Source organism: Giraffa tippelskirchi, chromosome 12 (assembly GCF_054371585.1).
Source record: "Giraffa tippelskirchi isolate mGirTip1 chromosome 12, T2T-mGirTip1v1.2.pri, whole genome shotgun sequence".
Taxonomy (NCBI): Eukaryota; Metazoa; Chordata; class Mammalia; order Artiodactyla; family Giraffidae; genus Giraffa; species Giraffa tippelskirchi.
In genome coordinates, this window is record NC_137286.1 from 60,173,530 (window position 1) to 60,186,278 (window position 12,749).

General features: G+C 38.1%; 1 protein-coding gene across 14 annotated transcripts in view; it reads left to right on the top strand.

The window, feature by feature from the left end:
• ASB7 (ankyrin repeat and SOCS box containing 7) overlaps window positions 1-12,749 on the top strand; it is a 51,998-nt gene that overhangs the window by 2,639 nt on the left and 36,610 nt on the right. For 3 of the 14 annotated variants that reach the window (XM_081551371.1, XM_081551380.1, XM_081551383.1), the window contains exons 3-6: window positions 5,557-5,678; window positions 6,436-6,458; window positions 7,220-7,304; window positions 7,576-7,838. In XM_081551371.1, the coding sequence (XP_081407497.1) occupies window positions 7,628-7,838 (211 nt within the window). In that variant the 5' untranslated portion in view covers window positions 5,557-5,678; window positions 6,436-6,458; window positions 7,220-7,304; window positions 7,576-7,627. Of the gene's footprint in view, window positions 1-1,808; window positions 1,903-5,556; window positions 5,703-6,435; window positions 6,459-7,219; window positions 7,305-7,575; window positions 7,839-12,749 lie in introns of all 14 variants that reach the window. The other 11 variants (XM_081551379.1, XM_081551369.1, XM_081551382.1 and 8 more) reach the window with 8 other exon arrangements.

A 12,749-nucleotide genomic window follows, 5' to 3' on the forward strand; every position in this document is an offset into this window, starting at 1 on the left:
ATAAATTGTCAGCATCTGTTCCTAATATTAGCATGATTGAGAGTATTTGGTCTAGATTATGCCAAACATTTAAAACATTTAATGTGAATACTGTTATTACCAAAAAAGCCTGTTGACTGGTTTATCTTCTTCAGTCTGGTAGTTAACTTTGTGTTAATTCTATTGTCAGTCACATGGTTTTGAAAAGAAAAACAATAAAACACCCCATTTTTTTGTTAACCAAGTAAGATTTATGAGCACATAGGGAGAATCACTGATTTTAATTGAAGTGATGCATTTTGAGTATGCTGTGGCCAGTACTTATTGTCTTCATACCTAAAGTGATGCCATTCACAATTATATTATGAAACATACAAATACTGCTTTATTTTGTTCACATTTAACTTTGATAACACAGAAGTACATATAATTCCTAAAAAGTCTATAAAATCAGGTCGTTTCTGTAAGCATATCTAATACCTGACTTTCAGCCTTTTCACTTCATCTTCCACAGAAAGTATGCCCTACATAGAAGACATACCTCCTTTCTCATAAACTTAGGTACTGACATGAGGCTGCTAAGATGGTAAGGCCAGACATAAGTTAAAAAGATAAGGTTGACAAGATTTCATCATTTGTAATACTTGTGATTTACACTTTGAATTGAGTCGAAGTAAGGGAACTACAAAATTTCCTCTGTTGCCTTATCCACATTTCATGAAAATTGTTGGTCTTTCTGTTAGAACTTAGGAAGCTTATAGAAAAGTTGTACGTGATAATAAATACTTGTTATAAGGAGGCCCAGTAATTTGGAGGAAATATGAATTCCCTCACTTGTTTTGGAACAAACACTGTGGTACTCTGCTGAGTGATACTAAAATAACACTTCTACTTCATTTTGGGTTCCAGGCTCTTGGTTATATGAGTCAACCTCATCAACATCCATCTCAGCCATGTTACACGCTTTGGGCATTGTAGTGTTTCTGCATCCATCTTCCCTCTTGGGACTTGTGAGCTAATCATGTTTTTTGGGTTTTTTTTTTTCCGTTAAAGCTAGTATCCTTGGAGTTACTGATTTTATTTCCTTACAGCCTGTATCTCTGTTTATTCTGCAAAGAAATGCTTATTTCTTTTTTTGAGTAGCAAGCTGTTACCTTGTTTCCAGTTCGCGTGAAATCTGAAAGCACAGTTCTAATTTGTGTCCCTAATCAAAAAACGTGTGGCCTTTCAGTGAAAGTAATATGCAAAAGCTATTAATGACTAATCATTTATGCCAAAGGAAATTGGGGACATGTGGGCAAATTTGGTGCAAGTTATGTAATTTTAGACAGATCTTAAATATATTTTGCTTTATAGCTATTTTATTCTTTATTCTATGAATATAGATTTCTTTTAATTACATGAAGCAAGAAGCTTTGGTTTTAACTTAATGAGGTTCACTTGGCATCTGTATGGAAATTAGATGGCATTTAATTCCTAAATTTGTAGTTTCTAATATGGTCAACATTGTGAAAGCTCGGAGGCCTACATTGTTTTCTTTTTTAAGAAAAGTATAAAGTAGAAAAGATGAATTTGTAAAATTTAAACACTATTAACATTGGGCAGTAAAATCTTTTATAAAAGTGATATACATTGGGAAGCAATTCATTTTGATATATAATTCTGAAGTCTTCCTTGTTAGTATTTTTTTTTTTCCTTTTCTGTCTGAAACCTAGAATGGAATTTCTAAAGATTGCACCCTCAGAGTTTTAGTCATTCTGAGTCAACTTACATTGTACATATGTTTACTTAGAAAATTGCCTCCTTCACCATATTCTTTTATTTTATAGGTGACTCCGTGAGCTATCAGATTTTCAGACTTGTACTTTTTGAAATAGACTTTTTTCCGTCTTATCTCTGGACTTCCTCTGTAGTTTTTAATAGGTAACTTTACCACTGAATATTACATTTACTTTCTAAGTTAGTAGCCTTTTTTCCCTTTACTTACACATACACGGGTGGTTATACTCTATTAAATGCAAACTTTCATAAAATTACACCGTGATGAAATTAAGTTGTTTGATGCTTTGGACTGTTAGGATCTTTTGGTAATAAGTCTTTGGCCTTCATAATTTAAGCAGACAGGAGTCGTGCGTGCATGGTATGTGTGTCTGTGTGTTTTTTCCCATAAAGACTGAAGCACAAAGAAAGTGCTTTTTTTGCTTTAAACCTGTGTTTTTTATTTATAGAGCTTGGTATTGTCAGAAAAAAAAAAAAAAAAGATCCTAACCATTCTACGAGTACTTGATTCATTTGAAGTATGCAAAAAACTCTTAAAGTTCTCTCCTGGGATAATACCAGTGGCCAGAGACTAGTAGTATGCCAGGCACTATCTGGTACTCAGTAGGCTTTTGTTCGTCTGATTGAAGTAGATGGTGTGGGATTATCATGAGTTTCTGTTGTTTGTGCATCTTGCTTACAGAGGGTAATAATTGAATCACTTTGACTTTTAACACAAAACCTTTCTTGATATTATTAATAAATTAATGCCATTTAATGTTCTCTTCAACTTCCACCTCACTTGCCCTCCCCCACCATTTCTGCTGCCTTCATGGAAGTGGTGGTGGGTGTGTGGAAAGCAACAGTGACAAAAACAAGGACTCTTAAAGGCTCAAGACTGTGAAGAGTCATCTTTACTTTTCCTGGGAGACAGGAGTTATCGAGGAGGCTTGGAAGTAAGGCATCTGGTGGTGTTCATTCTTGAAATGGAGGTGCGGATCGCGTGGAGAATAATGACGTGTTCTGTGTGGAAATGCTGCAGGCTCATCATTGAAGACATTAGTTGGCATTTTTTATTTCAGTACAGTTTTAGATTTGCAGAAAAATGTTGAAGGTGATACAGAATTCCCGTGTATTGCACACTCACCTTCCCCTAATTAACATCTTACGTTAATAGACACATTTCTCACAATTATTGAACCAGTATTGAATAGTTTTATTAACTAAAATCCATACTCTATTCTGATTTCTTTAGCTCTTACCTAATAACTGTTCTCTGTTCTAGTATCCCATCCAGGGCATCACATTCCATTTAGTTGTCTTGCCTCTTTAGGCTCCTCTTGACTGTGACAGTTTCTCAGATTTCTTTGTTTCCTTGTTTTTGATGATCTTGACATTTTGAAGAGTTTCAGGTATTTTGTAGAATGCCCCTCAGTTGGAATTAGTCATATCTTCCTCATGATTAGACTGGGGCTGTGGGTTTTGGGGAGAAAGAGCACAGAGGTAAATAGCCATTCTCATCATATCATACTAACAACGTGGTTTGGAGCTCTTGATATTGACCATAATCATCTAGCTGAGGCACTGCTTTTCAGGTTTCCCACTGAAAAGTTTCTCCCCCCACCTCATCCTCTTTGAAAGGAAGTTACACTTAAGGAGAAAGGGGAGGTGTGTTCCACCTCCTTAAGGGTGGGGGGAGGGGTGAATCTACACACATTATTTGGAGTTTTGCACAAGAGATTTATTTCTTCTCCCATTGTAATTCAATCAGTTGTTCATTATCAATACAGACTTACTGATACTTATGTGTATTTTGGGTTAGTATCTAATAATACTTTGATTATCTTGTTTGATTTGTTCCACCTTGGCTATTGAGAGCTCTTCTAGTTGGCTCCTATATTCTCTTGACATACCCCCTCCCCTATCATTGCATTTTGCTTGGAGTACTTCCTTCGCTTTTGGCACCGTAAGATGCTCTAGACTCATCTTCTGTATTTCCTGCCCAGTTCCACACCAGCCATTTCTATAAGGATTGTTGTTCCGTCACTAAGTTGTGTCTATTTGTGACCCCATGGACTGCAGCACGCCAGGCTCCTCTGTCCTCCACCATCTCCCAGAGTATGCTCAGATTCATGTCCATTGAATCGGTGATGCTGTCTAACCGTCTCATCTTCTGCCTCCCTCTTCTCCTTTTACCTTTCATCTTTCCCAGCATTAGGGTCTTTTGCAGTGTCGGCACTTTGCATCAGGTGACCAAAGTATTGGAGCTTCAGCATCAGTCCTTCGAATAAATATTCAGAGTTGATTTCTTTTAGGATTGACTGGTTTGATTTCCTTGCAGTCCAAGGGACTCTCAAGAACCTTCTCTAGCACCACAGTTCAGAAGCATCAATTCTTCCATGCTCTGGAGAAGGAAATGGCAACCTACTCCAGTATCCTTGCCTGGAAAATCTCATGGACAGAGGAGCCTGGTGGGCTGTGATCCATGGGGTCCCAAAGAGTTGGGCACAATTGAGCAACTAACACTTACTTACTTAATAACGTTAATAAAAAAAATTCCTTTAAAAAATATTAAAAAAAAAAATTCTTCGGTGCTCAGCCTTCTTTATGGTCCAGCTCTCACATCCATACATGTTGCTGTTCAATCTCTAAGTTGTGTCTGACTCTTTGCGACCCCCTGGACTGCAACACCCCAGGCTTCCCTGTCCTTCACTGTCTCCTGGACTTTGCAATTTTTATAGCTTGCTGTGTAGGAGTTCTGATCATGCCTAGTTTGTTTATTTTAAAGTGTTAGGCAGTTTTAAGCCAAATATTATTTATTTCCAAGTGCATGTTTGCAGAGTCTTTGGCTTCCTTGAAGAAATTTGACAAGGAAAAATAGATTGTGGAAAGAGGTAAGGGTCGAAGTAGTCTGCACTAATTTGGGTTGGTTGAAAATTCTGGTCTGCAGCTGCCACCACCTGGGACTGCCACTTTTCCCCATAGCTCATCCAGGTGCTGGGCAGCGCGACCTTTTCCTTGTTGAAGTGACAGAGGGCTTGGCACACCCACCCCACTAGAATGAGATGGCAGTTCTCCCAATGAGTAATTCCTGGAGGGTTTCTGGTGTAATGTGTGGAAGTCACTTTGCATGTGTTCTTAACCCTAATGGAATTCACAGATCTAGGATTTAATGGATGTGAAGAAAAAGATCCCTTTTCTTTTAGTTGTAAAGAATTTTTTCAGAATTCATATGGAGAAGCCAGTAAGACTGTTGTTAATATTTCGCCTAGTTTGGTGTATGCATAATGGCATAACAGTTTCAGAATTATTAACATGACATCTTTTGCATATATGAAAAACAAGCATTTAAAGACAACCTCCTTTTAGTTGTCATAGGTCCCATTTTGGCCCTGGCTACCTACTGTATTGAATGCACATGTATTTTCTTTCATTGTTTGGAAAGAGCAAGAAACTAATGATGTCACTTAAAAAGTAATTCAGTTCTGAAAATATATTCTGAATAGACCCCCCAAAAAATTTGTGTTTGCATCCAAATTCCAAGTATGTGATTTATTATTTTCTTTATTAAAAAAAAAAAAAAAAAAACTGCCTTTTTAGAATGAAAAATTTCCCCCAATAAATCCTATCCTATACCACATTGGAAATTAATGTAGATATTGAGATAATTTTTTTCTAAGAATTGATTTGAGTTTTTTCTTTGTAAGTTGTTGTAAGGTGCTGAAATGTAAGCTCATCAAAAGGTAGACTATTTGGGCAGCTATGGTTCTTTAATATTTTTAGAAAATTTTCCATGATTATTATTTCATTTGTTTTCAGGTTAAGAAAGAATTCATTAACACCAGAATCTGGAGAACTCTAAGCCCCCACTCACAATGCTATATGTGCACAATGATTATTAGGCAATCCATATATCAGGAAAGGGGGCATTCTTCCATAAGGTAAGTGACTGAGTGACATAGGTTGTCTGTGCTGTTCTAGGGGAAAATCCATTTAGTTTTTATTTCTTATTCAGATTACCTAATGTATACTAAACACAGCCCTTGCTAAAAGAAAATCTGGGTTTAAATCTTTTTCCTTGAACAGTATGCCTTGTTTAAGTCCCAAGATAATCATCCCAGTTAAAAAAAAAAATCTGTTACAGATGCTTGTTTTGAGTGTATGGTAGTAGTTTCTGTGTGTTTCTTCTGATGGTCTTTACCTTCCCTTTAATGCTAAAAATAAGCAAAAACCTAGTCCAGAAGGATTCTTGGTTTTAAAATTTCTAAGAGACTTAATTTTAATGTCAGTTGAAAAGGTAATTAAGTGGAAAGATAAGGTGAAATCAGTTTCTTAAGAAAACAAATTGTCAGGAAACTTCTCATTTTCCAGTTTTTCTTGAGGAAACAGTTCTTTGTAGCAGTGGTCTGATATTTTTTAAATTACATTACTTAGTAATGATACTTAGGAGTTTGTATCAGTAATAACCATTTTCTGTGTATAAACAAGGTGGGATATTTGATTATACCATTGAGCTGTGATAACATGACCAAAGTTACGACCTAAGTTAGCTTAAGTTGACCTTTGTACCATCTATAGGGATAAGTCTTCCACGGTAAATTATTATTGGTAACAAGATTGTCCCAAGATGTCTAACCTACATATGAGACCAGAATGTCTTTAAGGGACTTTCACATAATTTTTTTTTTTTTTTTTTAGAAATGGAAGCTACTCATTAGGAGGTAAGTCTAATCTAGTCCTTAAAGTTAGCCCAGGTGGAATGGCTTCTTAGAATTATGTTAGTTTAAGTTTCTGTGTGTATTTAAAAACTTAGAAATACACTAAAAAATTTTTTTCTATACACACATGTAAGATGTAACTTTTCATCAATTCAATTTGAACTTTTCCTATTTGCATGAAGGAGATCTCATTTTATATTGAGTTTGAGTACACATCTCTTTTGACCTATTTGAAAGTATGGAAATTCAATATACTACTTTTACTTTTTTCATGTGGTTAATCAACATTGTTTAGACTTCTTTTCTTTTAAAATATTTTTTATGGTGTTGCTACTTTGAATATTTGTAGAATAAAACTTCTGGAAAATGGAAATTAGAAAAGTGCCAAAGAAATGTGGCAGAAAAGGAGGAGTAGTAAATCGTGTTTCCTAAAGTGGAAAGGACAGATAGAGAAATAGAAATGAAAGGAATGTAAATATAATCTGCACATTTTTTTTCTCTAATTTGCTTAACCCCACCTACTTCCCCTTCCCCTCCCTACAGCTTTCCACTCTTTGGGGCTAAAAATAAAATATTATTGAAATATTTTGGGAGATCAGCCTAAAGGTCTTCGCCTTTTTTTTCAAATGTTAAACTGCTCCTCATAGTTGAAGGTCTTTAGTCTTCCTAGTCTATGAATTGTCCGTTTGATACTCAGTATTTACTTATTGATGTGTGATAGATTTCTTGAATAGTTTATAACTTAAATTTTCCATGTGCTTTAGGTAAATGCGAAATCCTAAAACAAGTGCTCATTTGCTTCCTCTGTTGTCTCCATCTTCAGCTGCCCAGCATCACCTTCCCTTTTAGGTTGTATTCATTGATACTTGCTTTGAGTTTACAAAAGGCTGTAAGAGGAAATTTCCTGTTTCAGCATTTTAGGACTTTATGCCTTGCTTTCTTTTTGAAATCTTTTATAATCTGAGGGAGATTACTGAAAGTTCTGGTCAAAACAGATATGGTATGAATTGTCATCACTAAGGCGTACATGAGTTAGCGATGGGAAATTCTGGGGTATTTAATGAACACACTGTCAGGTGTCAGGTATTCTAAATTGTATGTATTGTGCCTACCCTTCAAGGCTGATCCCTGTGACCTAATGAATCCTTTGTAAAAAAGTGGACTCAGCTAGGATGTTACACCACCATTGTCGAAGGAACCCTGAACTCCAGGAAGAGCTGCAGATTCAAGCTGCAGTGGCTGCCGGGGATGTTCACACAGTACGGAAGATGTTAGAGCAAGGCTATTCTCCAAATGGCCGAGATGCTAATGGCTGGACCCTGCTTCATTTCTCTGCAGCAAGAGGAAAGGAGAGATGTGTTCGAGTATTTCTAGAGCATGGAGGTGAGTTTACTAGGAGCAAACCTTTTTTCCCCAAGGGGAAACAAATGAAATTCTATTTAGTTTAAAGTAATGTGTGCATGTGTATATAATTTCTAATGCTTCTTTTTTCTAATACTCAACTTCTCTCCTTTGTAAAGATGTTATAATTATGCTGAGTTTTGTTTAAAACCAGATTTTCTAAAAAATTGATTTGTTGAATGTGCTTTTTTCCCCCTTGTAACTCTAGTTTCTGTATAGCCAGATTTCCTCAGATCATTTCAACTAAAAGCAACCCTTCTTCAGGTTGTCCACTTGCTTTGTTTCAGAAGCAGAAGTGGCTGCGGTCCCAACAGCTAGGAATTGCTCAAGTTACCCCTGTTGAGAATTGCTAAGCAGACAGAGATGCCATAGGCCCCTATAAATACCATGGCCTTCATGATACCCTATCTTTTTAATTTACCTCTGTTAAAAACATCTTTAGATGCTTTTATTACTGTTTTTAGCTCTTGCCTTTTCTAGGATGGTAGTTTCTAGGTATCTTACAAGATTATCTGAGGTCTAATTTTATATGCAGTTGGGAGCTACATTTGCCATTTTATGTTTTTGCTTTGACAAACTGTCCATTCCCATAACTAATAGTAACTAATAACTGTCTTAAACTCACTTTTTACCCATTAGATTTCCACTTAATTTATTTTCCTAAAGATGAACAATTGTATTTTTTTGTACCTGTATTATTTTTGTAAATTATGGTGTAAAGCAGCTTAGTTGGAACTCAGGATTCATTATGTACTACTCTAGGGCCTGAATTGCTTATTAACAATCATTTAGTTCCATTTCTATGGTGTACTTTGACTAGTCAAACTTGGCAACTATTTTGAAGTACGGAAAATGTTAGAAGTTGCACAGCTGTCATTAGGGTCTTGTGAATTATGTGAAGATAGGAATATGAGGGCTGTGAGCGTGGACTAACTGCAGGGCACTGCTAAACTGAGACTAGGGATCATCACATGTCTGAGTGGCCCTGAAATAAGAATTATGTCGCCGAAATAGTTGGCTGTTGACAGGACCCCACCGTTGGCCGGCCTGGCCCTCCTTTGTGGCTGTCCTCCACCCCTCCCTGTGGCCCTTGCTCATGCCTCATTTCACCCTGAAACTTGAAAACCTCAGCACGGTTGGCCGTGAAGGAGTGATGTAAGAGGAATGCCAGAAGAAAGATCTGGAAAAACTAAGAAGTGGGTGTAGAATCAAAATAGTTAAAATTCTGATACTGCTTAGTAAAATGAAGGAACCGGACTCACAGTTTTAAATTCTACCTAGTCCTGTTACTTTCTGCATCTGCCAGCCTTTTTTAAAAAAACTTATTAAAAAAGAAAGGTCAATTACTCAGGTAATATATGAACTTGTCTCCTTAAAACAAAACACATTTTCAAATAAATTATAAATAAAGCCAAAGTCCCCTTTGGTCAGCTCCCAAGCCGTGTCTGCCTACCCCTGCCCAGAAGTAGCTCATGGCGCTACATTTTGTTTGGTCCTTATTTTTCTAGATCATTTCCTAACATACTTCTAGAAAATACATCTTATTGTGCTGTGTGTGGTTTTAGACTATAAATGATACACTGATTGTATTATAATTCTGCAACTGTTATTTTTTGCTTAGCTATATGTAACTTAAGAATTTTTTAAATGTTAGGTTGGCAGACTTTTTCTGTAAAAGGCCAGATAGTAAATATTTTGGGCTTTGCAAGCCCTCCTTTTTCTGTTGTTAGCTCTCAACTCTGCCTTTGTAGCATGAAAGCTGTCATACACAGTGTGCAGGAATGAATGTAGCCATGTGCTGATTGAACTTTGTCAATGAAAACCAATGGTGTTCTAGATTTGGCCTCTGGGCCCAGTTTGCTGAGCTCTATCCACCCCCCCCAACCCCTACTCTCTGTTTTTATATATGTATGTGTATATAGATATTTTTAAACAGCTTTTATTGAGATAGAATTCACAAACATTACAATTTGCCCTTTTCAAGTATACAATTCAGTAGATTTTAATGTATTCATAGAGTTGGGGATCTTTCACCACAACCAACTTTGAAACATTTCCATTACCCCAAAAAGAAGTCTTGTCCCCCAAAAGAAGTCTTGTACCTATCCCATAGTAATACATACAGATTCATGTGTGTATGTTTAGTCACTCAGTTACAGCCAACTTCTTGTGACTTGTGGACTAGAGCCTGCCAGGCTCTTCTGTCCGTCGAATTCTTCAGGCAAGAATACTGGAGTGGGTTGCCATTTCCTCCTCCAGGGATCTTCCTGGCCCAGGGATCAAACCCGCATCTCTTGCTTCTCCTGCATTGGCGGCAGATCCTTTACCACTTGCCGCCCGGGAAGCACATATAGGTTTAGACTGTTCTTTTCAACTGCTAAGTAGTGCTTATTAGTATGGATATACTATCATTTGTTTACGTCATCCTTTTTTATTTTTTGAGAGAGGCTGAAAGTTTCTCAGTAGGACATTTTATTTGTTGAGAAGGTAACACATGCATCCATATACATGGTTAACATCTAAAGGAAAGGTGTAAGGAACAGACTGTTGAGGGGGCAGCGTCTGCCCTTCCGCGCTGATCTCTTCCTCTCCTTCCCACAGGCACTCTTGCTGACTTCTTGTGTGTCCCTGAAGAGAGAGTCTGCGCATCTATGTGCATATTTTTCCACCCGCCACCTTCTCGCCTGCTTCCCTTTTGTTAATCGTTGGTTTTGCATCTTGATTTTTTCATAAAACAGTTTCACTAAGTGATAGTTCCCTTGTCACTGATTCCATTGTATGGATGTAATTTCTTTAAACTTATTCCCTATTGTTGGACATTCTAACTTTTCATTTTTCTTCTTCTAGGAACAGTATTACAGAGAATGTCCTTGACTAATCTTTTTACATGTGTGAGTTTATCTCTTGGATAATTCCTGGAAGTACAATCAAAGGATTGTTAGTTTTTTGTTTTGTTTTTTTTAATGGATATTGACAGATTGTCCTCCAAAGAAGGTTGTTAACGGCTCTGTCCCTAGCAGGTGTGAGAGGGCCCAGGCCCCTGCCTTTGCCAGGAGTGTATCGCCCCGTGGTTTGCTCTTCTGTGTGATTTACTCGCTTCTTCCCCCACCCCCCGCAAAAATGACATGAGGAGCAAAGCCTTGCAGGGGACTGGGCTGCTTTGTGTGTCTTTTTCTGATTACTTGTAGGAGTTGTTTATGTGTTCTCTGCTGTTGGTTATATGTTGCAACAGTCTTCTCCCAGTTGGTAGCTTTTTCACTTTCTTGTTCTGCTTGTTTTTGTTGGGCAGTTTACATTTTAAGTATATTGTGTTTTCTTTTGGCTTATGAGCTGTGCTTTCCGAGTCTTGTACATCATACCACAGGGTCGTTATTTGCCTATATTTTTTTCTAAAAAGTTTCATGGTGTTCAGGTCCTTAATCTATCCAGGATTGGTTTTGGTGTATCACATGAGGTGGTTGGTTACAATTTCATACATAAAGGAAGCCTGCATCATCCCTTCTTTCTCATTGTGTGCCCTGCCAACATGCGTGGTTCCATTAACTCTGTTGTCAGTATATCCCTGGGTGAGGATAGTATTGTTGTAAACTATTGCTCTCTAATAAGCTTTAGATCTGGAGGAGCAGATCTCCTCTCTCTGTTCTTTAGGCATGTCTTGGCTATTGTTTGTTTTGTTGTGTCGGTTGCTACACTGTATCTGACTCTTTGCCGCCCCATGGACTACAGCCTGCCACGCTCCTCTGTCCATGGGGTTTCCCAGGCAAGAATATGGGAGTGGGTCTTCCTTTCCTTCTGCAGGGGATCTTCCCGACTTAGGGATTGAACCCGCATTTCCTGCATTGGCAGGCAGATTCTTGACCACTGAGCCACCTGGGAAGCCCTGGCTGATCTTAGCACTTTGTATTTCCATATAAAATTTTAAAACAACACAATTACGTATTTTGCAGAAATCCCTCACTTATTCTTGTATAGCACCTTTTACTTCCTCCTTTTTCATGTTTCCTTAGTAGAATAAGAACTTGATGGAGTAATTTTTAATAGCACATAATGTGTCAGTTTGGGAACATAAATAGGCCTGGAGCCCTCCTCCTGCTCTCCGCTCGCCTTGGCCCGGTGTGACGTTAGACATGCTCTGTATTTCGTCTGGGCCTGGCTGCTGATCTCCAGACCAGTGCTGCCTGTTCAGCGTCTCCACACTCGTGGCTCACAGCACAGCGTGAGCTGCTGCTTGACCGTGTTGTGTTGTAGTAAATGGCACCAAAGCTATGCCAGAAACCTAGAAACCATCCTTCTAAATAGTGGTCAGATCTTTTCACTTCCTTTCATTGGCGGCACTGTCCTACTTCTGGGTAAGGAAACCTTATTCCTCACCAGAACTCTTACGATGTCTCTTTCATCCCTGCTTCCAGTCAGCGCCCTCCTGGCCAGTCTCTAAATGGAGTGATCTCTTAAAATTGACAGTTAAAAGTATTTCTTCTTAAAACCCATCAGTGGCTTCCCCCTTCTCTCGGGGCGGTTCTGAGTCCTTAATGTGACCTCATGTCCCTGCAGCATCTGCTCGTCTGCAGTGCCCTCCAGTTTGTCTTTGAGCCGCCCCCTCCCCTGGCCCATGCCTGCCTCACTCACCTCGCCCCACGCTTTCTCAGGGAAGCCTTCCCTCACCATCCGGACCCGGTCACATCTCTCTATCATGTGATGCTGTTAGGCTCTGTACCTTTGTATTGTAGCTCCTGTCATAGGCAATGAAATAATTTATTTTATTAATATAAGAATAATAAAATAATGGATTATTTTTGTAGTATTCTATTTAGTTCTCTTCTAATCTGAGGCTTCGTGAGGACAGAACCCGTATCTATTGATCTCAATGAGAGAGAGAAAGAAGAAATGACCAGT